Raw genomic sequence first — 21403 nt, forward strand, 5'->3', positions numbered from 1 at the left:
GAAGCCCGTAACTTTACAGTCCACTTCCGGTGCCGGGGAGCGCTTCTTCCTCGCTGCATTGCGCCGGATTGAGAGCGCCTCCTGCTGTATCGGAGCTTCCAGGCGCGATTTCAGTGGATGTTTTGGCCAAAATGACTTTTATGTGTGTCATGTGGTAAGTATCACTAAAAACACAACCACTGGCACGATAAGACTTACAAAAGATACGAAGAATATAAGATGTTGGACTGTCATCAATTAACAGACATGCATTTGCAGCAGTGTGATGTTGCACTGAATGTGCATGGGAGTATTACCAATTATAAATTTAAACAATATGAAATCAATTTGATGAATATATAAAAATATTAACCCTCTCGAGGCAGGCGTTGCCGATTTGCAACAGTTAAAAACTAACAACCTGATTACCCCACATTCATATTTTATGAGTTTTTCATTTACTCAGAAGTACCACTGCAGGACTTGGTTGTGCATTAGCAACAAAAAACTTAATTTGAGCCTGAGAGGGTTAAAAAGATCAAATAGATGGTCTCAGGGGGATGTCATCCTCTCTCCTGCTGCTTGTTTGTGTGTGTAGTTTGATTTTTAGGTCAACTTACAAAGAGCTGCAGCTGTTAAACATTTTAACTTTTTTTCTATCTACTAAATCAATGTATCACTGTTATCAGAAATGTCAGAAAATGAGCACAATAAGCTGGTGTGTTTGCATGAAGAAAATCTTGGTCTTGAATCTCTTTACCTTTTACTTTGGTTGGAGAGTGACTGGTTTTGTCTCAGGATCAAATCTTTGCTTTTTTGTAGATGATGTGATTCCGCTCATATCAGCTCAACAATACAATGTATTTAAAAAAATAATTTAAAAAAATCACTTTTTTTCCTTCTCTCCAGTTAATGACTGGCATGTAGTCCTAAAATTGTCAGCATATAATAAAAGAAAAGGGCCCAAGTCCAGAACCCTGTGGTGTCCCACAGGAGTAATTAAGCTAATTAGACATGCAAGCCAACAATTTAATGCCAAGTTTTCAGATACCAGCATTTTAATAGTCATCTTGAAACCTCTCTTGATCATTAGGATTTCAGAGAAATAAAATTGCCTTTATCATCTCTGCTATCATGGATTTCAGGACAGGAAGAAAAACACACAACACACGAGTAGAAGAGAAGAACTTTTTTTATATGTTGTGAAACTACAAAACATATCGTTTGTTTTTTGTGCTGGTGAAATATTTACAACTCTGGTCGACAGTACAGTGTCTGAGAATAAAATTCACAGCTTTTCAGGACTCTTACGATAAAAAGGAAAAAAAAAAAAAAAAAAAAAAACAGGAAAAAAGCACCCCCCCCCCCACCCCCCCAAAAAAAAAATCAAAAAAAAAATCACAGAAGTGCAATAAATACATGCAGTGTGTTTCTCGTAGCCGCCTGCAAACGCATCACCGGGTTTGAACAGATTCATCAGATAAAAGAAACATAAAAGCACAAAAAAAAACAAAGATTTGCCTACGTGATGAAGAAGAATCATTTGTGGCTAACAGCATTTGTTTTTAAAAAACCTACATTCCTTCATCCAGATGTTTCAAATAAACGAGTCTTTTTTAATCAGAGGTTAACCGCTGAATTCCTATAGGTCCAACCTACTCGAGGAGACAGAGGACAAACAAAAAACGGCTAATATTAAAAAAATGAAAGTTCCTCCAAGTCTTCTTACACACCCACCGACGGCGGCTCGGTTGGACATTAAACAAAAACATCTCCAGAGCTGCAGTGAACCCGCTGCTCGCCCTGCAGCACGCCCAACTCCGTAACGTTCGTTCAGTTCTCAGTGCGAACAGTCGCCACAAACTGGAATCTACAGCTGATCTGCACTCTGAGAACAACGACGCATTTCTCGTTACCAGCTTTTTTTGATTTATATAAAAAAATACACCAGACGGCGAAAAAAACATGCAAAAGCTCACGAAGTGGTCTGATGAGCAAGTGTACGATTAAAAGTAACTTTTTGTAATTCCCCTCTGCAGACTAACTAAAATGTTCACCACCAGGGGGCAGTGTTTGCTGAATGAGTTGAGCCTTATTTCAATGATAAAAAATGCTCAGTGTGCAGATCAGGTCAAAGCAGCCGTTTCTTCATGTTGTCTTTAGTTAATTTTGGAACATTTACAGTATTTTTTTTAAACCCTGAAATTTACATCAAGTACCTTAAAAAGAAAAAAAAAACATCTGGCTGCATCTTTACGGTGACATCAGCAGTCTGAGAGTAAACCAAGGGAAGTTTCAGGATGGTATTGACTGGCAGGTGTTAGCTTAGCTTTAGCACCACATGCTAGCAGCTCACTATTTCCAGCATCTGATTTTCTGTCGTGCCGTAGCAGAGGGTAAAATTACAAAAACACCTCGTGACGAAGGGGTTTGAATCGTTTTACGTCAGAGGACGGGGATCAGCTTTTAAATCTTTGGTTTTGGTCTTTTTCACTGACTGTTCACACTGATGTCGGGCGATGGTGTCAGATTCACATCCTACCGAGGCTCTTTCAGAAGTCATTCGTGTCTCGTTATTTCAATCTTATTACCTTTTTTAAACATACATTCTAGAAAAATATATCTACTCCTACCTGGATGTGGTGGGACTATCTGACGCTTTAATGAGGACTGAAAACACTCACAGAGACTGGGCAGCAACAGGAAGTGGAGATGACGAAGGTAAACGGTCAAATTGGACAATAAAAAAAACCTCAATCATTTCCTAGAGCTGCTGTTTCTCTACACAGAGTTAAAAAAAGAAGAGAGAAACATCTGGAATGACAGCAGCAGCAGCTTGGTTTTCGTCAGCTACGTTCTTCTTTACACGGGGAATGGAAACACGAAGAACAAAATGCACCGACACCATCAGCCTGGTGGCCCAGCAAGAAGGAAAGTCGGACATTCAATAGACAGCCGCTTATTTCTGCATTCAGCAGCTACAGAGTGACAACATCAGGCAGTCACAGGCACTTTAGTGACCATTCAAGGCCCAGCGTTCATTTTTAGCTCCATTTTTGGTCTCCACCACCTGAATAAATCATCTGCTCCATGTTCAGCAGGTAGTTTATAATCCCACATTTTGTAATAATCTAGAATTCATGTTAAATGTTTTCCATGTGAAGAATTTTCCACTTTTTAAATCGTTATTTTGGAGAAGACTTCCTGACACATGCCAGTATGGAGGATCAAAACCGCCAAAATAATAATGGAACAGCAAGCAAATTAATAAATAAATTACAAATGTAAAAAACAATAAAATTCTTCAACATTCAAGGCATTCAATTATAAAATGTAAGACAAATATCTGTTTACTGACCTTCCCTGTATTTCTGCATAAAATTAATTTAAAAATATTAACTCATGTCACATTTTACAAATTAATAAATACCTACATGTATCTATTTTTTCGAACATTTAATGTCATTTTATTATTCACTCAGTCACATATTTTGTTTATTTTGGCACCTTCAATCCTCCATATACTGAAAAGTAAAAAATTTCCTGTGCCAGATTTCTGTTTGCTTGTTTATGTAAACACTACATTAAACATCAGTTTATATAGAACGTGTCAGGAGTCTTTGGGAGTGACGTTTTTCTAATATTTACCAACTCCTGAGGCTCTTTAGCTGCTCAATGCATCGATAAGTTCACTGAATGTGTCTTCCTCCTCGTTTCAGAGCTTCAAACAGACTGAAACGAGGAGAAAAACAGTTTAAATAACCAGCTGAGGAAAAAAAGGCGACATGCTGAGTTTTGCTGGGGCACCACACTAACACCATCCAACAGTTTTAAGTGCAGAAGGTCCAGTTCTAATAGAACTGAATGCTTCACAAACATCCAGTTACAGGTGGAAACGTGAGGGCAGGAAGTCTGAAATTAAAACTGCAAAAACTGATCAGCCAATCAGAGAGAAGCGCAGGAGCTTATGAAGCAAAGCTGGACTTCCGTCTTCCTATTGGCTGACGACTCAGTTTTTTTTCAGTCGCTTCCAGTCAAACAATCATACGATCAATAACAAGTTCACAGTCATCAGAAATGCGTTTGAGATCACTTCCTGTTCCGACAATCAGAAATCGTTCCAGCGTGAGGCAAAGGTTTCCAGGCGTTTAACTTTCCAAAAACCCACATCAAGTTTTTCTTTTTTCAAACTTCTACCTCAACTTTCTTAAAGTGCAAACTACCCGATCAACTACCTGAGTGTTAGTGCGAGTTAGTGCTGTTTCTACACCGATGTGTTTGTGTGACGAGAGACGATGATTACGGATTACGCTCAGAGCGACGTGTCTCCTCTGAGCTGCTATCGTGCGGCCACGCTGACGTGCTACGACTACCTGTGCCGTCAGCACGACGTCGCTCAGTTTACAGAAAACGTACAGTTTGTGCCAGTGTTTGAAGATGAAGATAATCCTTAAGATTTCAGTCCAGGTCAGTTTGGCAGTAAGCGTGGCAGCTTATTTTTAACTCTTCGACTCACAGAGAGCAGCTATGCTTTAATAACAGTTCAAAAAAATCCTTCTTTATGGCACACTGGACCTCAGTGCAGCCGCTCAGTTAATCCTCTCTGTGAAGGAAGCTGTTTTAGCCCTTCCCCTTTGAGGAAGGCTTTCTTTTGGGTGGAGCCTGAGATGGCCATATTAGGGAAATCCCCTCTGTGTGACATCATATAGAACTAAGAGTAAAAAAAATGTGTTTGGACAGAATGTTGCAAAATGTTGCCGTCTTCCAGTCCTCTCGTGTATTTTAGTCCGTTTCACTGTTTACAGTACCATTTGTACATGGTACCAATTACTCCTGTATAGTATTTATGTTTATTAGTCTCTAATTCACTTTTTCTTCCTGACTCTTGTGCTGCTGTAACAGGTGAATTTCCTCAGTGATGGATGATTAATAATAAATATGCATCACACAGGAAACCTAAAGAAGTGCGGCGTTAGCTGAACACAAATGCTGCATTTTGGCTCTCTTTGCTCCAGTTTTGGTCTTTGTCACTTTAAAAATCCGGCTCTTATGTTCACAACATAAAAAAAGCAACTTTTAAGTGCCTCATTTTGCAATAAACTGTAGATTTAGTGCATTAAATCTCTTTATAAATGAGCCATAACATGTGATTTGTTGTCTTTTTGGCCTCTGGACTTTACTACGCCCTCCTTACAGTTTAACAGCGTAGTAAAAACCTATTTAATCGACACTGGGCCATAAAAAACTCAAAGGTATGTTTAAGGTTTAAACAGGCACATGAATGACAATTGGACATGATCCAAAAACTTTCTCCTGCCTGATTGGACGGGATATAATCTGAGGTTATTTAACTTTACTTAATCTTTAGCGTCTCCTTAAAATGAATCTGACTGGATGCTTCCTGTTGAAATGCACCCTGGGAGTTGTAGCTGCCCTGCTCTAAGAAACAGCTGCTTGTTTTTTGTTCTGATCATTTAACCAGCAGAAACTTCACGTCTGTGTAGAAAATAACCTGACCTGGATTAAAAATCTTAAGGATTATAACTGCGGCGATTCGTCTGCACAAACATGTTTTAGTGTTTCACTGTTGTTGTGTAGGGAGAGCCGCATTTAAAAACAAATACAAAAATTAAACACTGTGCTGTTTGTCTGCTCAGAAAATACTCTAATAATAAAAAACTAATCCCACATCATCTGAAGGTCAATATTAAATATCTTTAAGCTGCAGCTGAATTTTCCTTTGAGTACCATTTTTGATTTTGTGCCATTTTCAGTACAAAAGTCTTCGTATGCTCATGTGTGACTGTATGATTCTGTGCTGGAATGATTTTAAACACCTACGAGTCTAAGAACAGCCGGTTAGTAACAGGAACAAAAACAAAAGTGGAAACGAGAATAAAAAAGGAAAAAAACAAAAGCTCCAGCAGTGCTATCGCTAATTTACAAACAAAGACTATCCACATTAGAAATGCTGAGCTCTTTAAAATTACTCTCTCCACGGTTTCAAAGGTTTTTTCCTACTTATTATTATTATTATTATCAGTGTTATTTTTATTATTTATTTTAATTCTTCATAATACCGCCAGACGTTTGCTTCGTCGGTGAGGGAACAGCAGGGAACGACTCCGGAAGGAAAATACTTTGAAATGCTTCTCTACACGTCGTCGGCCGGCAGGTCGGGGATGCAGGTCTTCGCTCGTGTGAAGAACGCCATCTTCTCTCTGAAACCACACACAGCAAACAGTGACATCATCATCGTGCGCGATGAGGTCGCCACCTTCAAACTGCCCCACGAATGAATCTGTGGTGGTGACGGTGCTTTTCGTACCTGAAGGTCTGCACCTCGGGGACCTCTTTGCGGCTCTGGCCTCTGATCTTGTGGACGTCCTTGGCTGCGGCCTTCATCATTTTCTCCACCCTCTTCTCCTGCTGCTGCTCCTCTCGAGTCTGAAGAGAACAAAAGCAGAGAGTTTTTATTCCAGCGGGACAACTATACTGTGACAGTAAAAAAAGAAAGAAAGCTACCTCTAGAGGATTATCTGTTTCATCTGCACATTGAGAGCAAACGAGGACACAGACACTGATTTCACCATGTAACACGTGGACAGAGGCTCCACGGGAGGCCTGGACACTCGGCGGTAAGTTCACCTGTTTCTCGGCCTGCCTGAGGAGCAGCCGGAAGCGTTCGTCTTCTTGGACCCAGGCGGGCAGCTCTTTCTGGCCCTGCTGCCTCGCCTTCTCCAGCTGCGTCTTCAGCTCCCGCAGCACCCGCAGTTCCTGCGCCAGCCGAGCCTGCCGCGTCCGGGACACCTGCAGGTCCAGCTCCAGGTCCAGAGAGGTCCGCAGCAGCCCGTCCAGACCTTTAACGGGTACAGGAGGCTGAGAGAGGATGAAGGGGCGGGGTTAAGTGCCGAGGACAAAACACAAATTTGCTGGAAAATCATCGACTATGAACTGACGAGCTCTTAAAAATGTGACAGACAATCTGACAGAAACTGAACGAGTGCAACAGTAACACCATCGACTTTCTGCCCGCTGCAGCACAAACTCACAACGTCACAGTGCTTCTGCTGCCTGGTTCTGTCAGTCAGACAGGCTGAGTTTGAGCCGAGGGCAAAGAAAGAAAAATGCATAAAGAAACAAACCCAAAGCTAACAGAATCCAAACATCAGGGTGAGGCTGATCTAAACTTAACCAGGGCTGGACCACAGCTCGACGCACACAGTCCTGCTACGTCTGCGCAGGTTTAAGTGCAGCCATCAGCGATGAAGCCTGTAAAGTCCTCGATTTCTGGAGGGGGCTTAAAAGTCACCCGAGTGTTTAATAACACCTCGACCTATTTGCAAATACTGTCACCAACACCTGCTGCCGTGGAGCCCCGAGAGGCCGAAGCTGCTGCCTCGACTTTAAATTAATAGAAACTGGCAAATGTCAGCGCTGCATTAAACATTCAGACGGTCATTAAATATTAAGAGTCGCTTCACTGGGAGTCGTTAGGAGGTTTAAAGCCTCACAAAATGCAAATTGTCTTAATGTGGTCAGCAAATGTGAAGGTATTACTTTCAAGAAGTCGAGAAGCAGGAGGATCAGAAAGACGAGAGAAACCGCACCACTGAAGCTGAAACACGGGACCCGAGCGTCCCGCGGTTCAGCGTGAACAGCCACGCTCACAGGTGAAGGGGGAGGGGCTAAAATGGCTCATTATAGACAGTGCTGCACCGAAGCTCAGTATCAGATAAACTAGGATTATTATGAACTGTGAATCATGCAAAGCTACTTTAGCAGAGTTACTTACTCAACAAATACCAACAAAGCTTCAATGACGAGTCTCACAAAGGAACTACTTTCTTTTGTCTACATCCGCCACACAAAGTAGGCGTGACGCTAGCTAATGTATAATGGTTCTGCAGTGATGCAGAGGTGAGGGGGCGGAGTCTTTACCCTCTTCATGCGCATGCTGCGTCTCTCGGAGGCGTTTCTGACAAACGGGGACTTCTTGGAGAGCGTGGAGCTGTCGCTGTCACTGCGGTTAATCTGCGAGGACAAAATCGAGCGTTTAATGAGGTCGCAGCGTCACCATCGGCGCAAATCCTGCGTAGGTCTCACTTACCCTGCAGATGTACTGGCTCTGAGGTCCGGGCGAGAAGGTCTTGGAGCGGATGATGGTGTTGCCCCTCATGAAGGGGTTCTGCTGGCGGACGTCCGGGCGCCGCTCTTTGGGCCGAACCACGGAGCAGTGATGCAGCGACGGCAGGCTGTCCATGCTCGTCTCCTTGTTCACCTGTAGGAGAGAACCGCAGCGGTAACGAGGACGCTCACCGACCGAGGCGCCGTCACAGTGTTAGTTCTAAAACTGCTTCTGCTTAAAAACAAACTCGAAAAAGGTCCACTGGAACGGGAAGTGATTCTTCTTCTTCCCCTGCTTAAATGTCAGCGTTCCCAATTATCAGAGAAGAAGAACTCTAAACACAAAGCGGCTCGTTGACCTTTAAGCTGAAATAAATGACGTTACCTTCTCTGTGATGGCGGCTGCCGCCACCGCCGTCGGAGGAGGAGGGGGTTTGGGCCCCTTCTCCTCATCTTCCTCCTCCTCTGCTTCCCATTGGCTGCTCTCGGGATAAAACTCATCCTCGTCCTTCAGAGGCCCCGCCCCCTCCGTGCCGTGCCCTTCGTCGTCCTCGAACATGTCCGCCTCCAGAGGCTCGCCATGCCTGATGAAGACCAACCACAGACACTCGTTCTTACTCGCTACGCCACCATCGTCTTCCTCAGACTGAACACGAGGCTCGCTCATAGTTTGCATCACTCAGGTTTTCATCCTCAACACTCACCACTCGTCATCCTCAGGCCCTCCGGCTCGGTCGCCGCTGGAAACGTGAGTCTGAAACACAAACAGTTGCATCAGGACTTTTTAATCCTCCGATCACTTCAAACATTTTTTAGATCATTCAACAACGACATCCCCGTCACACTCGTAACACACACAGCATTTATGTCCCGAACAGTTTTCCACACTGATTGTGCAGCAGTAGAATTCCTCTTATATCCCTACTGCAACCAACATGGCGTCTTACTTTCTATCCCTTTAATCTGATTTATGTATTTAGATTGAAGCTCGGTGATGGATATTCTATTCTATTCTATTGCATTCTATTCTGTCTCACTCACAGCTCCACCTTTAAAGACTTTTTGACCTTTTTATTGACTCGTGTATCAATTTAATGACAGAAATGTGTAAAATTGTAACTGTTACTTTTCCTCTTCCTTCTTCATGTGCGCACAAACGACTTTATTATTATGATCAATATTTCCTCACAGGGACGTTAAACTCATGTTGTGACTCACTGAAAGCATCTAAATGTGAAAAAAGGACATCTGGGAACTAAAATGAGAAGAATTAGTTTTGAATGAAACTGGAGAGGAAACGAAGCACGGCTCATTTCTGGGCCGCTCGCCGGGCTTCTGCTGACCTCGGGCAGGTAGACACGACTCAGCAGGTTGTACCACTTGGTGCACTTCTCCTCCGAACAGCTGACGTCAGCGAGGCTGATCTGAGCTCCCGCCTGCAGCGAGGAAGAGGAGGAAGGGAGTCAGAGAGAGCGTGAGCATGTATTAAACTGTGTGTGACAAGAACCTCGTTAACAGCTGATTAATTAACAGCTGATGACCTTTAACAAACAAACCGTGAGATCCTCGATGATTAGTGAACATTATCTTCCTTTTTTTTTACAGTGACGTACGAACTGAAACTAACCAGACACTCTTCGTGGCCCGACTTGCCGGTGTCGCACACGTCCACCCTCAGGGTCTTCTGCCGCAGTGCACTGTGGGATATCTGCATGCCAAACACCTCGTTGAACTCCACGGCGTCTCGAGGTGGCGAGCTGCGTGTTCGGAAGAGGCAGCGAGTGGCCTCCACGCAGGGAAGCACCGCCACGCGTACATACCTGCAGGAGGAAAGGGCAAAGGTCACGCGATGATGTCGCGATGTAAATTACAGACTGTACACTAAAGATGGACGTAGCCTCCATGGCATCAACCTCTGGTTTAGTTTTTTTACTTTGGAGAAAAAGTTTGTTTACTTTTTTATTAACTTTATTACTTCATCAGCTAAAGGCGGAGCTAAAGGCGGAGCTAAAGGCGGAGCGGCTTGGCTGTGTTCTGGGATTATACTTACACGTATTTTAGTTTTCTAACGTTCATTATGATCTCAGTAAATAATCATTTTAGTTTTAGATCCGATTCCATAAAACTGCCCCGTAGAAAAGAAAAAACGACCGTATTGAGTTTTTCTGTTGAGCGCCTCAAACACACGGCAGCGTGGCAGAGGCCATTAAACCTGCTGAGATACGTTCGAGGGACAGGAAACACAGACTGAGACTTCGTACATTTTCTGGTCGGTCGGCAGACAGAGGGCGCTGCAGTTGGACAGCTGCATGACGTAGACGGTGAAGCGCCGGTCTCTGGCCTCGTAACGGAAGCCGAGCTGCACCTGAGGGCAGCCGGGCGCCAGGCGGTCCTCGTAGGAGCTCAGCAGGAGGTCAGCGGGGAGGCCGGGTCTGCAGGAAACAGCACGCAGAGTTATTTTAACCTCCAGCTGCAGTTATGGGAAATCCGTCCAATGCCACTCATTTATTAACAAACTGTAACTTTAAATTTCTGAAACAAAGAGCCAGACCAGGAAAAATAAAAGCGTAACAATACGAGGACAAACCTACGACCTCAAATGTAAAACCTTCGTACTTGCGCTCTGACGGCTCGTACACGCCACTGTCGCCGGCGACCGACTCGTCGGACACGGCCGAGGTCACCCCAATCTTCTTTGGCCCCGCCCCCGTCCCTCGCAGCTCGGAAGCTGAGCCTAAAAAAACCAAAAGAAGAGAAATAAATAAATAATTTGATGTGTAATTGTAATCTCCATCAGCTTTGCACGAGTCACAGTTCAAAATCATCCTTCAATAAAGCGCTGAAAAGCAGAAACAGCGACCACGTGTGGCGTCTTTGACTCCCGCTCGTGTTATTTATGTGCAAGTACAAAACTAAAACGTCCAAACTGTAGAGAAAAATGATGAAACCTGAACACGAGTCTATCTGATCCCTGAGCTGAGGTCAATGAAGTGAACCAATCAAACCTGGCCTGGAGCTGCACTGCAAACAACACATTCAAACTAATATAATCAATAATCTGTGGGCTGCATGTGATGTGGACCTGAGAAAGGCTTCAGGCTCGTGTGGCTTCGACCTGATAAGAGCAGGAAACCAGACACCAGGTGCAGCTTTCACCTGAGCCTGACTCTCACTGCCGCTCTCTCATTAACCACACAAAGGTGCAACAAGCTGCAAAAAACGTAAACATGTAAAAAACTGTTTCTTTTTTTATTTGAATTAAACTTTCTTTTTCTCCTCATCTGACGTTTTCTTGATTGTTAAACACATTATTCAACAACACCGACCGTCACTGAAGTTAAAAGTGTCTCTCGCAGCGGCGTTATTTCATATTTTAACTATTTAAGTGAAACTCAAATAAAGAAGTAAATGGGGGGAGGGAGATGAGGGTGGTAGGGGTCACGTCCAGCAGAGATTTGGGGAATTTTTGCCCATTAAAGCCCTCGTTGCTGGTCCCAGTCAGTCTGACATCATGGCGGGACGTCTGCGAGCTCAGGTGGAGGCAAGAGCGCCACGAAAGACGTCGGAGCCGACAGCAGATCAGGAGAGAGACAAGCCGGTAACAAAAGCAAAGGTAGGTCAGCGCTCAGGTGCAGAAAGGGGCCTGGGAGGGGAGTGAAACGTGAAAACATCACATTCATCGACTCACTCGGTCCTAAAACAAACACGTCAGGCCCACAGGCCCCGCCTGATCCAAAACACAAGACAAGACCCTCAGAAGTGTCCTTCTAAACCCTGAAAATGTTGCTCTCTCCGGTATTTATGACGTTACGAGGGATCAGAAATAAGAACTGATCAATACACCGGCACCAGGCTATCAGCTGATATCGATATCGTATCAGCATCAATAACAGCCGATAAAAAAAAATGTAAGAGTAGAAGAAGAAACGGGAGAAACATGCGTGAACCGTGTTACAGGTGTTGATGTTGCATAATTTGTCCTGTAGAGGGCGCCCTGCTGCTGCTGCAGGCTGGCACAGCGTAAACGAGCAAACGAGTAATCCAGCAAAACAGGATTAAACCCAGAAAGGACTCGTTAATAACGACACTAACAAGCGTCAGGCAAAGATGTTTGTGTTTTATGTCCCTGAAATGTCCCACATATCGAATGTTTTAGTCGCCAAATACAAACGTCAGCCTAAAAATCCTGCATCTGTCGGCCGCATCAGAAATACAGGAAAAAACCAAATGATTGTACTAGGGCTGCTCGATTATGGCAAAAATGATAATCACGATTATTTTCACTGAAATTGAGATCTCGATTATTTGACGATATTTATTTAACCCTTTAAGACCTACTATAGAACCAAGTCCGCCAGAGCTTATATTATTTTTTTTTTTACATGTTGTAGTGCCATTTGTGGGAGCATTTCAAGTTGCTATACATCAATACAACTGTTATAGCCCATATTTTAATAATATGTATGCATTAAGTCCATAGTAACAACATTAATTGCAAACAAGTGCAATAAACTACAAAAAAATTGAAAATCGTTTTTGTTTTTTTACATATATTTCTACTTGGAGAAATTTAAGAGGTTTATCCCTCAAAACTTTAAATACAAAAAAAGTTGCAAAAAATAGTTTACAACAACAGGAAATTTATTTTGAGTGTCTTCATAGTTTTATTTTGGAGATACAGCAATTTTTATATACTGCAGGAAAAACAAAAAAACAATCCTATGATGCAAATTTGCAAAGAAAACAGCATGTGCATCAAAATAAACTATTTCCAGCAGTGCAATTCGAGTTCTAAGCATCCCAGCAACTATTCAGAAAAGTCAAACATGACTTATAAAAACACCAGTATAGGCTTTTAAGGCCTACAAGTAAAAAACTAGATTTTCTGCGAAAATGACGTCACTTCTGGTTTCGGGCAGGAAATGCGATAGTTCCCGTTGACGTCTTTTTCAAAGTGGGAAGTGTTAAGAACAGCTGATGGATCGGCAAAGCGTGTTTCTGGAATATTATGTTTTTGTTGCTGCAAGTGCTTTTTATGCACTTTTTGCAAAGCTTTATGTGGAAGGAAACCATGACCGAGGACAAGCTGATGGCATAAGATGTAAGTACAACTCCTCCGGTTTCATATGCAAAACAAATTATTGCGCTAGCTTACACGGTTCAGGTTCTACAGGGATTTAAAAATAGTTAGGCAAAACGGAGCGTGCTGCTCTGACGGCTTTAAAGGGTTAACAATAACAATGTATTGAATAATGACTTTAAAAAATAATATAAAATAGTGTGCAAATACTGATAACAGTGCAAATGTTTGCAATATAAGAAATAAATGAAAAATGTAAACATCTATGTTTAGTGAACTTTGCAGTGTTGCTCTGTGGTGCAGCTACTACATCCTAGCAAAGTTTACACACTGTCTACTTGATCCACGTCTAACTCCGCGAACCCACAATGTTTCCACACCACTGAAGTTTTGTTTTTTTTACCTCTCTTTTCAACCAACGGCAGTCACTCTCCTCTCCAAATAACTTCTGCTTAGCTTTCCGAGCTTCCCTCGGGTCCTCTTAATTGTTGTGACGCGTGTTCGAAATGGAGAGCGGTGCGCTCGATTTACCACACGGAGCAGCGCGAGAGTAAAGCATGAGGGAGGAGCTAATAATCGGCTCAGTCGTTTTTAATGATCGTTGAAAGCCCAGATCGTAATCGTGATTAAAATTCGATTAATTGAGCAGCCCTAGATTGTACTGAGAGGATGTAGGAGGAGAAGATGAAATATCATAAAAAGTCTTTTTTTAAAGACTGAACTGATTTACCTGGAAAAAAAGTTTTTCAATTATTTAGTTTTAAAATGAATAAAAGTCAAAATTATACCTGAAAAATTAAACTGGAGCAATGAAGCGATCACAGCGATCACGTCTCCTGATGCAGAGAACGAGCTTCAGACTGAACAGCTGCAACCCTAAACCCTCCAGACCTTCACCTCCACCCTCCTCATCGCTGCCAGCAGCCGTCAGGTGTCACACACAGTATTAGATTCTTCATCACGCACACTGAGAGGAGGAGGAGGATTCCTGGAGTCGGGCTTTCTAATAAAGCTTTTTCTCTGAAGTCAAGAGCGGCCTCTGTCACAGCGACTCGTTCCTGACTATGTTTTACAAGTCAGACCTGACTGCTGAGCGGCTGAGAGGCTCCACAGGTCTGATGAAGAGTCACGTTTCCACTCAAACACGCAGCTTTCATTCTAGTTTCTGATGGCGGGCGGTTATAAAGACGGCTCGCTGTCACCTTAGCAACACTGAGGATTAAAAGCGTTCGTCCTCAGTGAGATGAAGACGTGCTTCCAGTTTTTGAAGCCTGAGGAGTTCGTGTGATTGCTGATGCAGCAGGACTCAAAGTGAAACCAGAATCAGTGACTGGGATCAACAACGACTAAAAACATCAGACAGATCGTGCTGTGTAATCGTGCTGCTTCCTGTTTACCTTTGACCTCCTCGCCCAGCCTGCCGTGGTGGTTCTGCTTCTCCTCCGGACCTCCCTGCTCCTCCTGACGCTGCTCCTCAGAGTCCAGCCTGAGCTCCAGCTCGGCCAGCCTGCTGTGGAGCTCCAGGTCGAGGCCCAACCCGGAGCCCCCCGACTGGCCCGCGAACGTCTCGCCTGACAGGAAGGTAGCGTCCGTGACCAGGGGCGAGCACGGCGGAGACAGCGAGGAGAGAGACGAGCGCGGGGATAAGGAGTTCATTGAGCGCGGGGTTTCTGACAGTTTGAGGGCCTGGATCCTGGAAGGCTCCGCCCCCACGCCAGCCCCTGTGCCTCCTCCAGTGTCTCCTCCGGTGCCTCCCGACTTGCTCTGGGGTCTCCCGGCGTCTTTTGTGCCGCTGCCGGTCACCACCTCGTGCTCGTGTATGGTGGTGATGGAGCTGGAGGGCCGGTACCCTCCCTGGACGCCCTCCTGCAGGAGGCTGTCCAGCTTGTTCTGGAAGTCCGGGTCGGCCAGCTCCGGCTGCTCCAGGTAGATGTCGGTGAAGCTGAGGGAGGAGGTGGAGCCAAGGCTGGAGGTGGTGGCCAGCGAGCCGCGGCTGGAGGTCAGAGAGCCTCGACTGCTGCCGGACGAACAGGAGAGGGTGCTGGCCGACAGGCTGAGGAGGAAGAGGGAGGAAGTTAACCACAGACACAATGACGCGTGAGTCGGCCGATCGGTGCAATCGTGTCAACGTTGGAGCGCGAGTCTGTTCACCTGCATCTACAAACACAAGTCCGTTTCTCGTATCTGCGGCGCTACGTCTCAAACGTTAACCCGCTGCTCGGCTTCATTATGATTTCAAAAACATATTTAAAGAGTCTTGGTTGACGTTTGTTTGCTTTGCTTCTTTTCTTTGAATAATTGAAACGACTGTGGACAATAAAACTCGTTTTTTGACTTCTTCATGATAAATAAAAGTCGTCCTCGTCGCTCCACCTCGGCCTCTGGACGACGAGCTAATTAAAGCGTGACGGCTCGTTGACACGGACGCGGCGCACTTCCTGTCCTGTTACATCCACCAAACTCGGGAGGAGACGGAGAAGCCGACAGCGCTCAACTTGTGGTGTTGAGCTTCATACGGCACTGATTTTATATGAGCAGAATAACAACACAAACGCTTTCATCCGTGGGAAACGTTCGGCCGCTAAAGGTCGAATATTTCCATCTGTCGACCGCCCGCTGAGAGCGAGCAGAGAGAAATCTGTCCCACCAACGAGAAACAAACCACGACACAAACATTTAACAAAAACACTTCTGCTCCACTGATCCACATCATTTTTCTGCATCCTTATTTCTACTTCATGTCTTTTTATAAATAAGGTCTTAAAATGAGTGACACAGAGCACAGAGTCCGTTTTACGTTCCCTTATTTAACGCACTTTTATGTACTTCCTGTTATTTCTGCCCATTTGGTTTAACATATTCAATGCCTGATTCTGTCTTGAGCCTTTATTTTGAAAAAAAAACTGTGGAAACTGAAACTTCAGTCTCACTTCTGCAGATTCTTCCATCATTCTCTGAGTAATCGTAAACTTTAAAGACGTGTTAATTATCTTTAATGAGCTCAACGAGAAGCACGAACCTCTTGAGCTGCGTGTGCAGCATGGTGGCGAGGCGAACGTTCTCCTCCAGCTCTCTGACCAGCTTGTTCCTCTTGCAGTGAAGACGAAGCCTGAAACAACAAGAACACAAAGACGCCGTTTAGTTTCTGCAGTACAGAAACAAATCGATGCCGACAGCAGCTCCTGAACGCCACACAATCTGCAGCAGTTAAGGAGATCTACAGCCTCGGTGCAAACAGACGTCTCCCTTTTACACATTTTTATTTAAACCTCTGACTCCTCGCCATCAGGATCAGGACACCATGGAGACACCGCCATCTTCTCTCCGCATGTTAACAACCCCTGCAGCAGGGTGACGTCCTCCCCGAGGCCGCTTACAGCAGGTCGAGGTCTTTCTCCGTCCTCTCGCCACCGTCTTATCACAATAAAGCTAGGACATCTTTTATTTACAGTGTGTGCTTCTCCACCAAAGGCATTCAGATAGTTTTAACTAGTTTTAACTAGTAAATGTGCATTAAGGACATTTCAGGAGCTGTTAAAGGAGCTGCAGAAACCCTGCTGTCCACATGGAGGCAGACCTGAGCAACACTCAGACTGAACCGCCCAAAATCTTTAACCAGAACCTGCAGGTGTGTGTGTGTGTGTGTGTGTGTGAGTGTGTGTGTGTGAGTGTGTGTGTGCGAGTGTGTGTGTGAGTGTGTGTGAGTGAGTGTGTGTGTGTGAGTGAGTGTGTGTAAGGGGGGGAGAAGGTGGACTAAAAGAGGTTCTTGTTCTTTGTGTAGCCTCTCAGGTTACAGGAACAGGAGACGCGACACAAAGAGAGTCTGAGCTCAGGTAGAGTCTGACCTGAACAGGAACAACAGGAGTCCTGTTGGAGGATGAGGAGGAGGGGGGGGGGGGGGGGGGGTGTCTGTGGTATTCAGGAAATGTGAAAGTGGTGCTACGAGGCTAGGAGGGATGCAAGGGACTGATGATGATGAGGAGGAGGAGATACTTTATGCTCTTTGGGGAGGGCTGACGTCTGTAAAGGTCAGCTGCATCACCAGCTGGTAAGGACATAATGACGCTGTTTACACACACCTGTCATCACCTCTGACCTCCTTTACGCTGCAGCTGCTTTTTAGTTTCTGCAGATGCGTTCAGGAACTGAACCAGCAGGTGATTGATGAGGTGCTGCCGTACCATCGGGCTCTTCGTACAGGTCGCCACCGCGGATCGGCTCCCGGCCCCGCACCCTCTGCAAGTGCACGAGGTTCCTCATCGCTGCACCGTGCATGACGAGCAAAGGTAAATCACTCCCCGCTGGAGTTGCATAACACACTGAAGCTTGCGACTTTGTGCTTTTTATACCGCCTCCAGATTACAGGAGGTACACCGAGGGAACCGCACTCACAGCGAGTCCTGCTGCAGCAAACCACAGGAGGAGGAACGGTTATCCGAGCACGGCGAGAAAATACAAATGTCACACAGCAGGACGCTGACAACCTGCAGAGTATAACCTGCAAACCCAGACGCTCCCTGAACGCATCACACACAAACAAAGTTTTGGTAAAGTGCGTTTTCACACTAACGACTGGAACCGAATCCTGGTTCTAAAAGTCAGGAAAAAATGAAAGCCGCGGTGTCAGCGCTCACCCTGCAGCACACGTTCTCATTACAGTCGTACATTAATCACCTTTCGGTCAGCGCCTTGCTCTGGTTGTCTCTGGCGGCCTGCAGGTCTCGCTCCAGCCGCTTCTTCTCGGACTCCAGCTTTTCTGCGTCGTTGGGCTGCAGCCGCTGCCGCGGGCTGATGTACTGCAGCTCCTTCAGAAGCTCCTCCTTCTCGTTGATGAGGATGAGGCGGTCCCGCTCCGGGTCCAGCAGCCCCGGCCACGCCTCGCTGTCCAGTTTGGCGATCTGCACCTCGATGGTGGCGATCCTGGGAGAGGAAACGAAGGAAACAGTTTCAGCTTTTTCAACAGAAATCGTCGTTCCAGCCGTAAACAAACGTAACACTTTAAAATCACCTTTAAGCCCAGAATCAGGCAGATTATCAGGAGCAAACAGACTTTAAATGCACCGCGACGTCTCGCTAGTTTGATTAAATCTCACATTTTTGTGCTGAAGATCAGACTTTTTCATCTCAGAGATTCTGAGGGGTTTCCTTCTAGTATCCACCTCCAGCCTCATCATTATCTAAGCTCTACATTTGAATCAGCTGACAGTGTGAGAGACAGACGGTTACCTTCTCTTGGCCTCCTCGTACTTCAGGCTCACACGAACCTTCTCGGCCAGTTTGTTGCTGCTGGTCATGAACTGAATGAAAACAAACGAAACAGCACGATGGAGGTTAAAACTCAACGTTTTACTGACAACACTCATTGAAAACTGTGGACAGTGTGAGATTCCACTTCCACTAATGTTCCACAACAACAGCGTTCGACCATCTTGACACACCAAAGAAGAAGAAAATAATAAAGAAACTAGCTGTGGAGTTATAAGTACACTGGATTATATTTGACAATTAATTATGGCGAACAGTCATAATCAACGAGTTCGTGCCCTGGACGCGCTCCGGCTCGGGGCTTACCTCGGCGGGGATGTCAGTCTGCGAGCTGGCGTCGGAGTAGAGCCGCGGGACGGACAGGTCGGAGTTTGCAAGCGAGGTGCTGCTGCCCCACAGCTCCTGCTGCGAGCCCGAGTCCAGCCGGAAGCCGTCCTTCAGCACCGCCAGTTTCTGCAGGAACACGAGACAAACAGAGAGGGCGCCGAAGGTCACAGCACGAACCGCAGCGAGGAAAGAGGCGCAGAATCACGACAGCATCGCAGAACGCTTAACAGCCACCATCATCATTATTGTTACTATTATAAACCTTTAAAACCTGCGCATATATTAAGTGAATTACAATTTATATTTGTGATTTATTACATTATTTCAGTATAAAAATCACAGAAATAAGACCATCGGATTCCACCTGCGTGAGGGTGTCAGTCAAATGTTTGTGAGCCCGACATTCCTTTCAAATGCTCTGACCTTTGCCCTCGAGTCGTATTCGATCATCGAGGAACTGAAGCTGAGAATCATTTATGAACTGCAGCCTGTTTGCACAGAGCCACTCAGTGAAAGGCGCTCAGGGCAAAGGGCAGGCGTGAAGGAGCGACTCCTGAAAGTGAAAAAGGAGACGCTGCTTCTGTGTTTGCGCTGCAGCCGCCAAAGCCGCCGCGTTCCCTTTCATCTTTACGACCACGATGAAGTCTGCGGTTGGTTTTGAAGTGTGCTGAGGATTGCAGCTTATCCCCGCTTTTATATGGAGCAGAAAAATAACACTACACCTCCATCATTACAGCATTTACAGTCCCACAGTTTTATCTGCAGCTCCATTAACGCGTGAAACGCTTTAAATCAGCTTCTCTGCAGATCTGTCAGCTGAATGTTGGTGCTACCAAATCTCCAGTTTAACCACCTCCCGAAGGCGTTGGACTGGATTCAGATGTGGGGACTGAGGAGGTCACTGATCTCCTGCCCCGTCCTCCTGCAGTCAGCCGTGAAGAGCCGAGAACAAACCAACACGACCGGACGACTGGGCGGGACTGAGGTATCCAACGAGTGCCTCCCCAGACCTTCACTGATCCACCAAACCGGTCACGCTGAACGACGGTACAGGCAGCGGAACGTTCTGCAGACCCTCCCACGTCTGACACATGTGCTCAGGGTGTGGCCTCTGCAGGGTCCAGGTCACCTCACGCTAACAGCAGCGAAAAGACATCAGTGTGAAACTGTCCCTGTGGGGTTTGTGTCATCATTGCCCCTCTGGTGCACCTTGTTAACGTCATTCAGGCCAAAGCAGCTGAACCTGATCAACACCCCCCTCTGATACTAACTGATGACATCAGACTTCATGCAGTACTCCGATAGAACAGGATTCCTTTAATATTTGTGTATATACTCATATTCAGAAATAAATGTGTGGTTGTTGACATGCAGATATACGATGTGAACACACAGGAACAGACAGCCTGACAGACGGAGCTGTCAGCTGCAGATGGTAGAGGGGGAGGAGGAGGGAGACGGACAGAAGGAGGAAGGCAGCAGATTATTTATTATTGAAGACACTTTCCTCCTCCTACCTCCGAAGCAATCTGCAGTCACAGCACACCTGACGGTTTCCATCTTTATGTGCGTCGCAGTGAATTTTTACAATGATGCACTTCAAATGCACACGTCTGCACCCTCAGCTCCGTAAATTTCCACCGCATACGTTTTCAAGTCGTTGCATCAGAGCCCAAAAAACGACACATCAAACACTCGAAGTTCGTCTCAGTGCACACCTGTAAACAAACCCTCATCCTCTTCATGCAACTTTAATCCCCCTGCAGCCGTGGAGGAAATATGGACGAGTTAATGCTGTAATGAAAGGACGTGGAGGAGCGAATGGGTGCCGGGAGATACCGGCGTAGGTCGCCATGAGGCCGTCATTCATGCAAAACAGAGAGCTGCAACCTGAAGCTGTGGGAGAAGAAAAGCAGACCGAGCGGCCTTTAAACGGCTCGACACACATGACGGCCTGCAGGCTTTTTAAAAGTCACTTCAGCGTGAGTCACTGTGTACATAAGATACAGTACATGAAAACAAGATAACAGAGAGCCTGGAGCTGAAGCTACACTTCAGGACTCGAAACCTCTTTAAAAATGCCTTAGATTAAAATTAGGATCAACTTTTTGTGCAAACACTGATACCAGTTTAATATTAACAGCGAGGAAGAATGAAAGCTTTGTTCACGTTAACGATAATTAAACACGTCCGTTTGCTCCTCGAGCATTTCAGCAGCAGCTTTAACCACCGACTTCTCCGCGAGTCAACCGAGCTTTCCATCTCTGTAATCCAGCCCGCTGTCTTCTTTTTACCTTCAGGTTCCTGCCGCCGTTATCACCCCGGTCCCGTGGTCACCAACGGGTGGATCGCGGTCCAGGTCTGGACCCATCTTTACAGGCCCAAGTTATTTTAATCTTTTGTCTTTATGTTGGTGTACGTACAGACAAATGCTTTCTAACTGTGTCCATGTGATGCTGCTCGGCCAATCACATCAATTACAGAGTGAAAACAGAAAAACAGGAAGCAGCTGAGCTAGTTCACTGTAAATGCATCTGATGGAATGAATAAAACCTTAGAGGAGCCTCTCCTCATCATTTAAATGTATGTTCTTTGTTGTATTTGACAGCTCGACTGCACGCAGAC

General features: G+C 45.5%; 1 protein-coding gene across 1 annotated transcript in view; it reads right to left on the reverse strand.

Annotated features, from left to right (window-relative positions):
- Nucleotides 1–3343: 3343 nt before the first annotated feature.
- The window catches only part of wwc1 (WW and C2 domain containing 1), a 42721-nt gene continuing 24661 nt past the window's right edge, over nt 3344–21403 (reverse strand). The window contains exons 7-22 of the mRNA XM_085364727.1: nt 18758–18904; nt 18413–18483; nt 17861–18106; nt 16206–16295; nt 14584–15239; nt 10723–10840; nt 10368–10538; nt 9734–9926; nt 9450–9542; nt 8811–8860; nt 8492–8690; nt 8090–8260; nt 7921–8013; nt 6628–6858; nt 6308–6426; nt 3344–6200 (exon numbers count right to left, since the gene is read on the reverse strand). Coding sequence (XP_085220853.1) covers nt 6134–6200; nt 6308–6426; nt 6628–6858; nt 7921–8013; nt 8090–8260; nt 8492–8690; nt 8811–8860; nt 9450–9542; nt 9734–9926; nt 10368–10538; nt 10723–10840; nt 14584–15239; nt 16206–16295; nt 17861–18106; nt 18413–18483; nt 18758–18904 — 2715 coding nt within the window. The 3' untranslated portion in view covers nt 3344–6133. The remainder of the gene's footprint in view (nt 6201–6307; nt 6427–6627; nt 6859–7920; nt 8014–8089; nt 8261–8491; nt 8691–8810; nt 8861–9449; nt 9543–9733; nt 9927–10367; nt 10539–10722; nt 10841–14583; nt 15240–16205; nt 16296–17860; nt 18107–18412; nt 18484–18757; nt 18905–21403) is intronic.

Source organism: Diplotaxodon limnothrissa, linkage group LG10 (assembly GCF_057381915.1).
Source record: "Diplotaxodon limnothrissa isolate DT_005_m linkage group LG10, D_limnothrissa_male_GT1.1, whole genome shotgun sequence".
In the NCBI taxonomy this organism is placed as follows: domain Eukaryota; kingdom Metazoa; phylum Chordata; class Actinopteri; order Cichliformes; family Cichlidae; genus Diplotaxodon; species Diplotaxodon limnothrissa.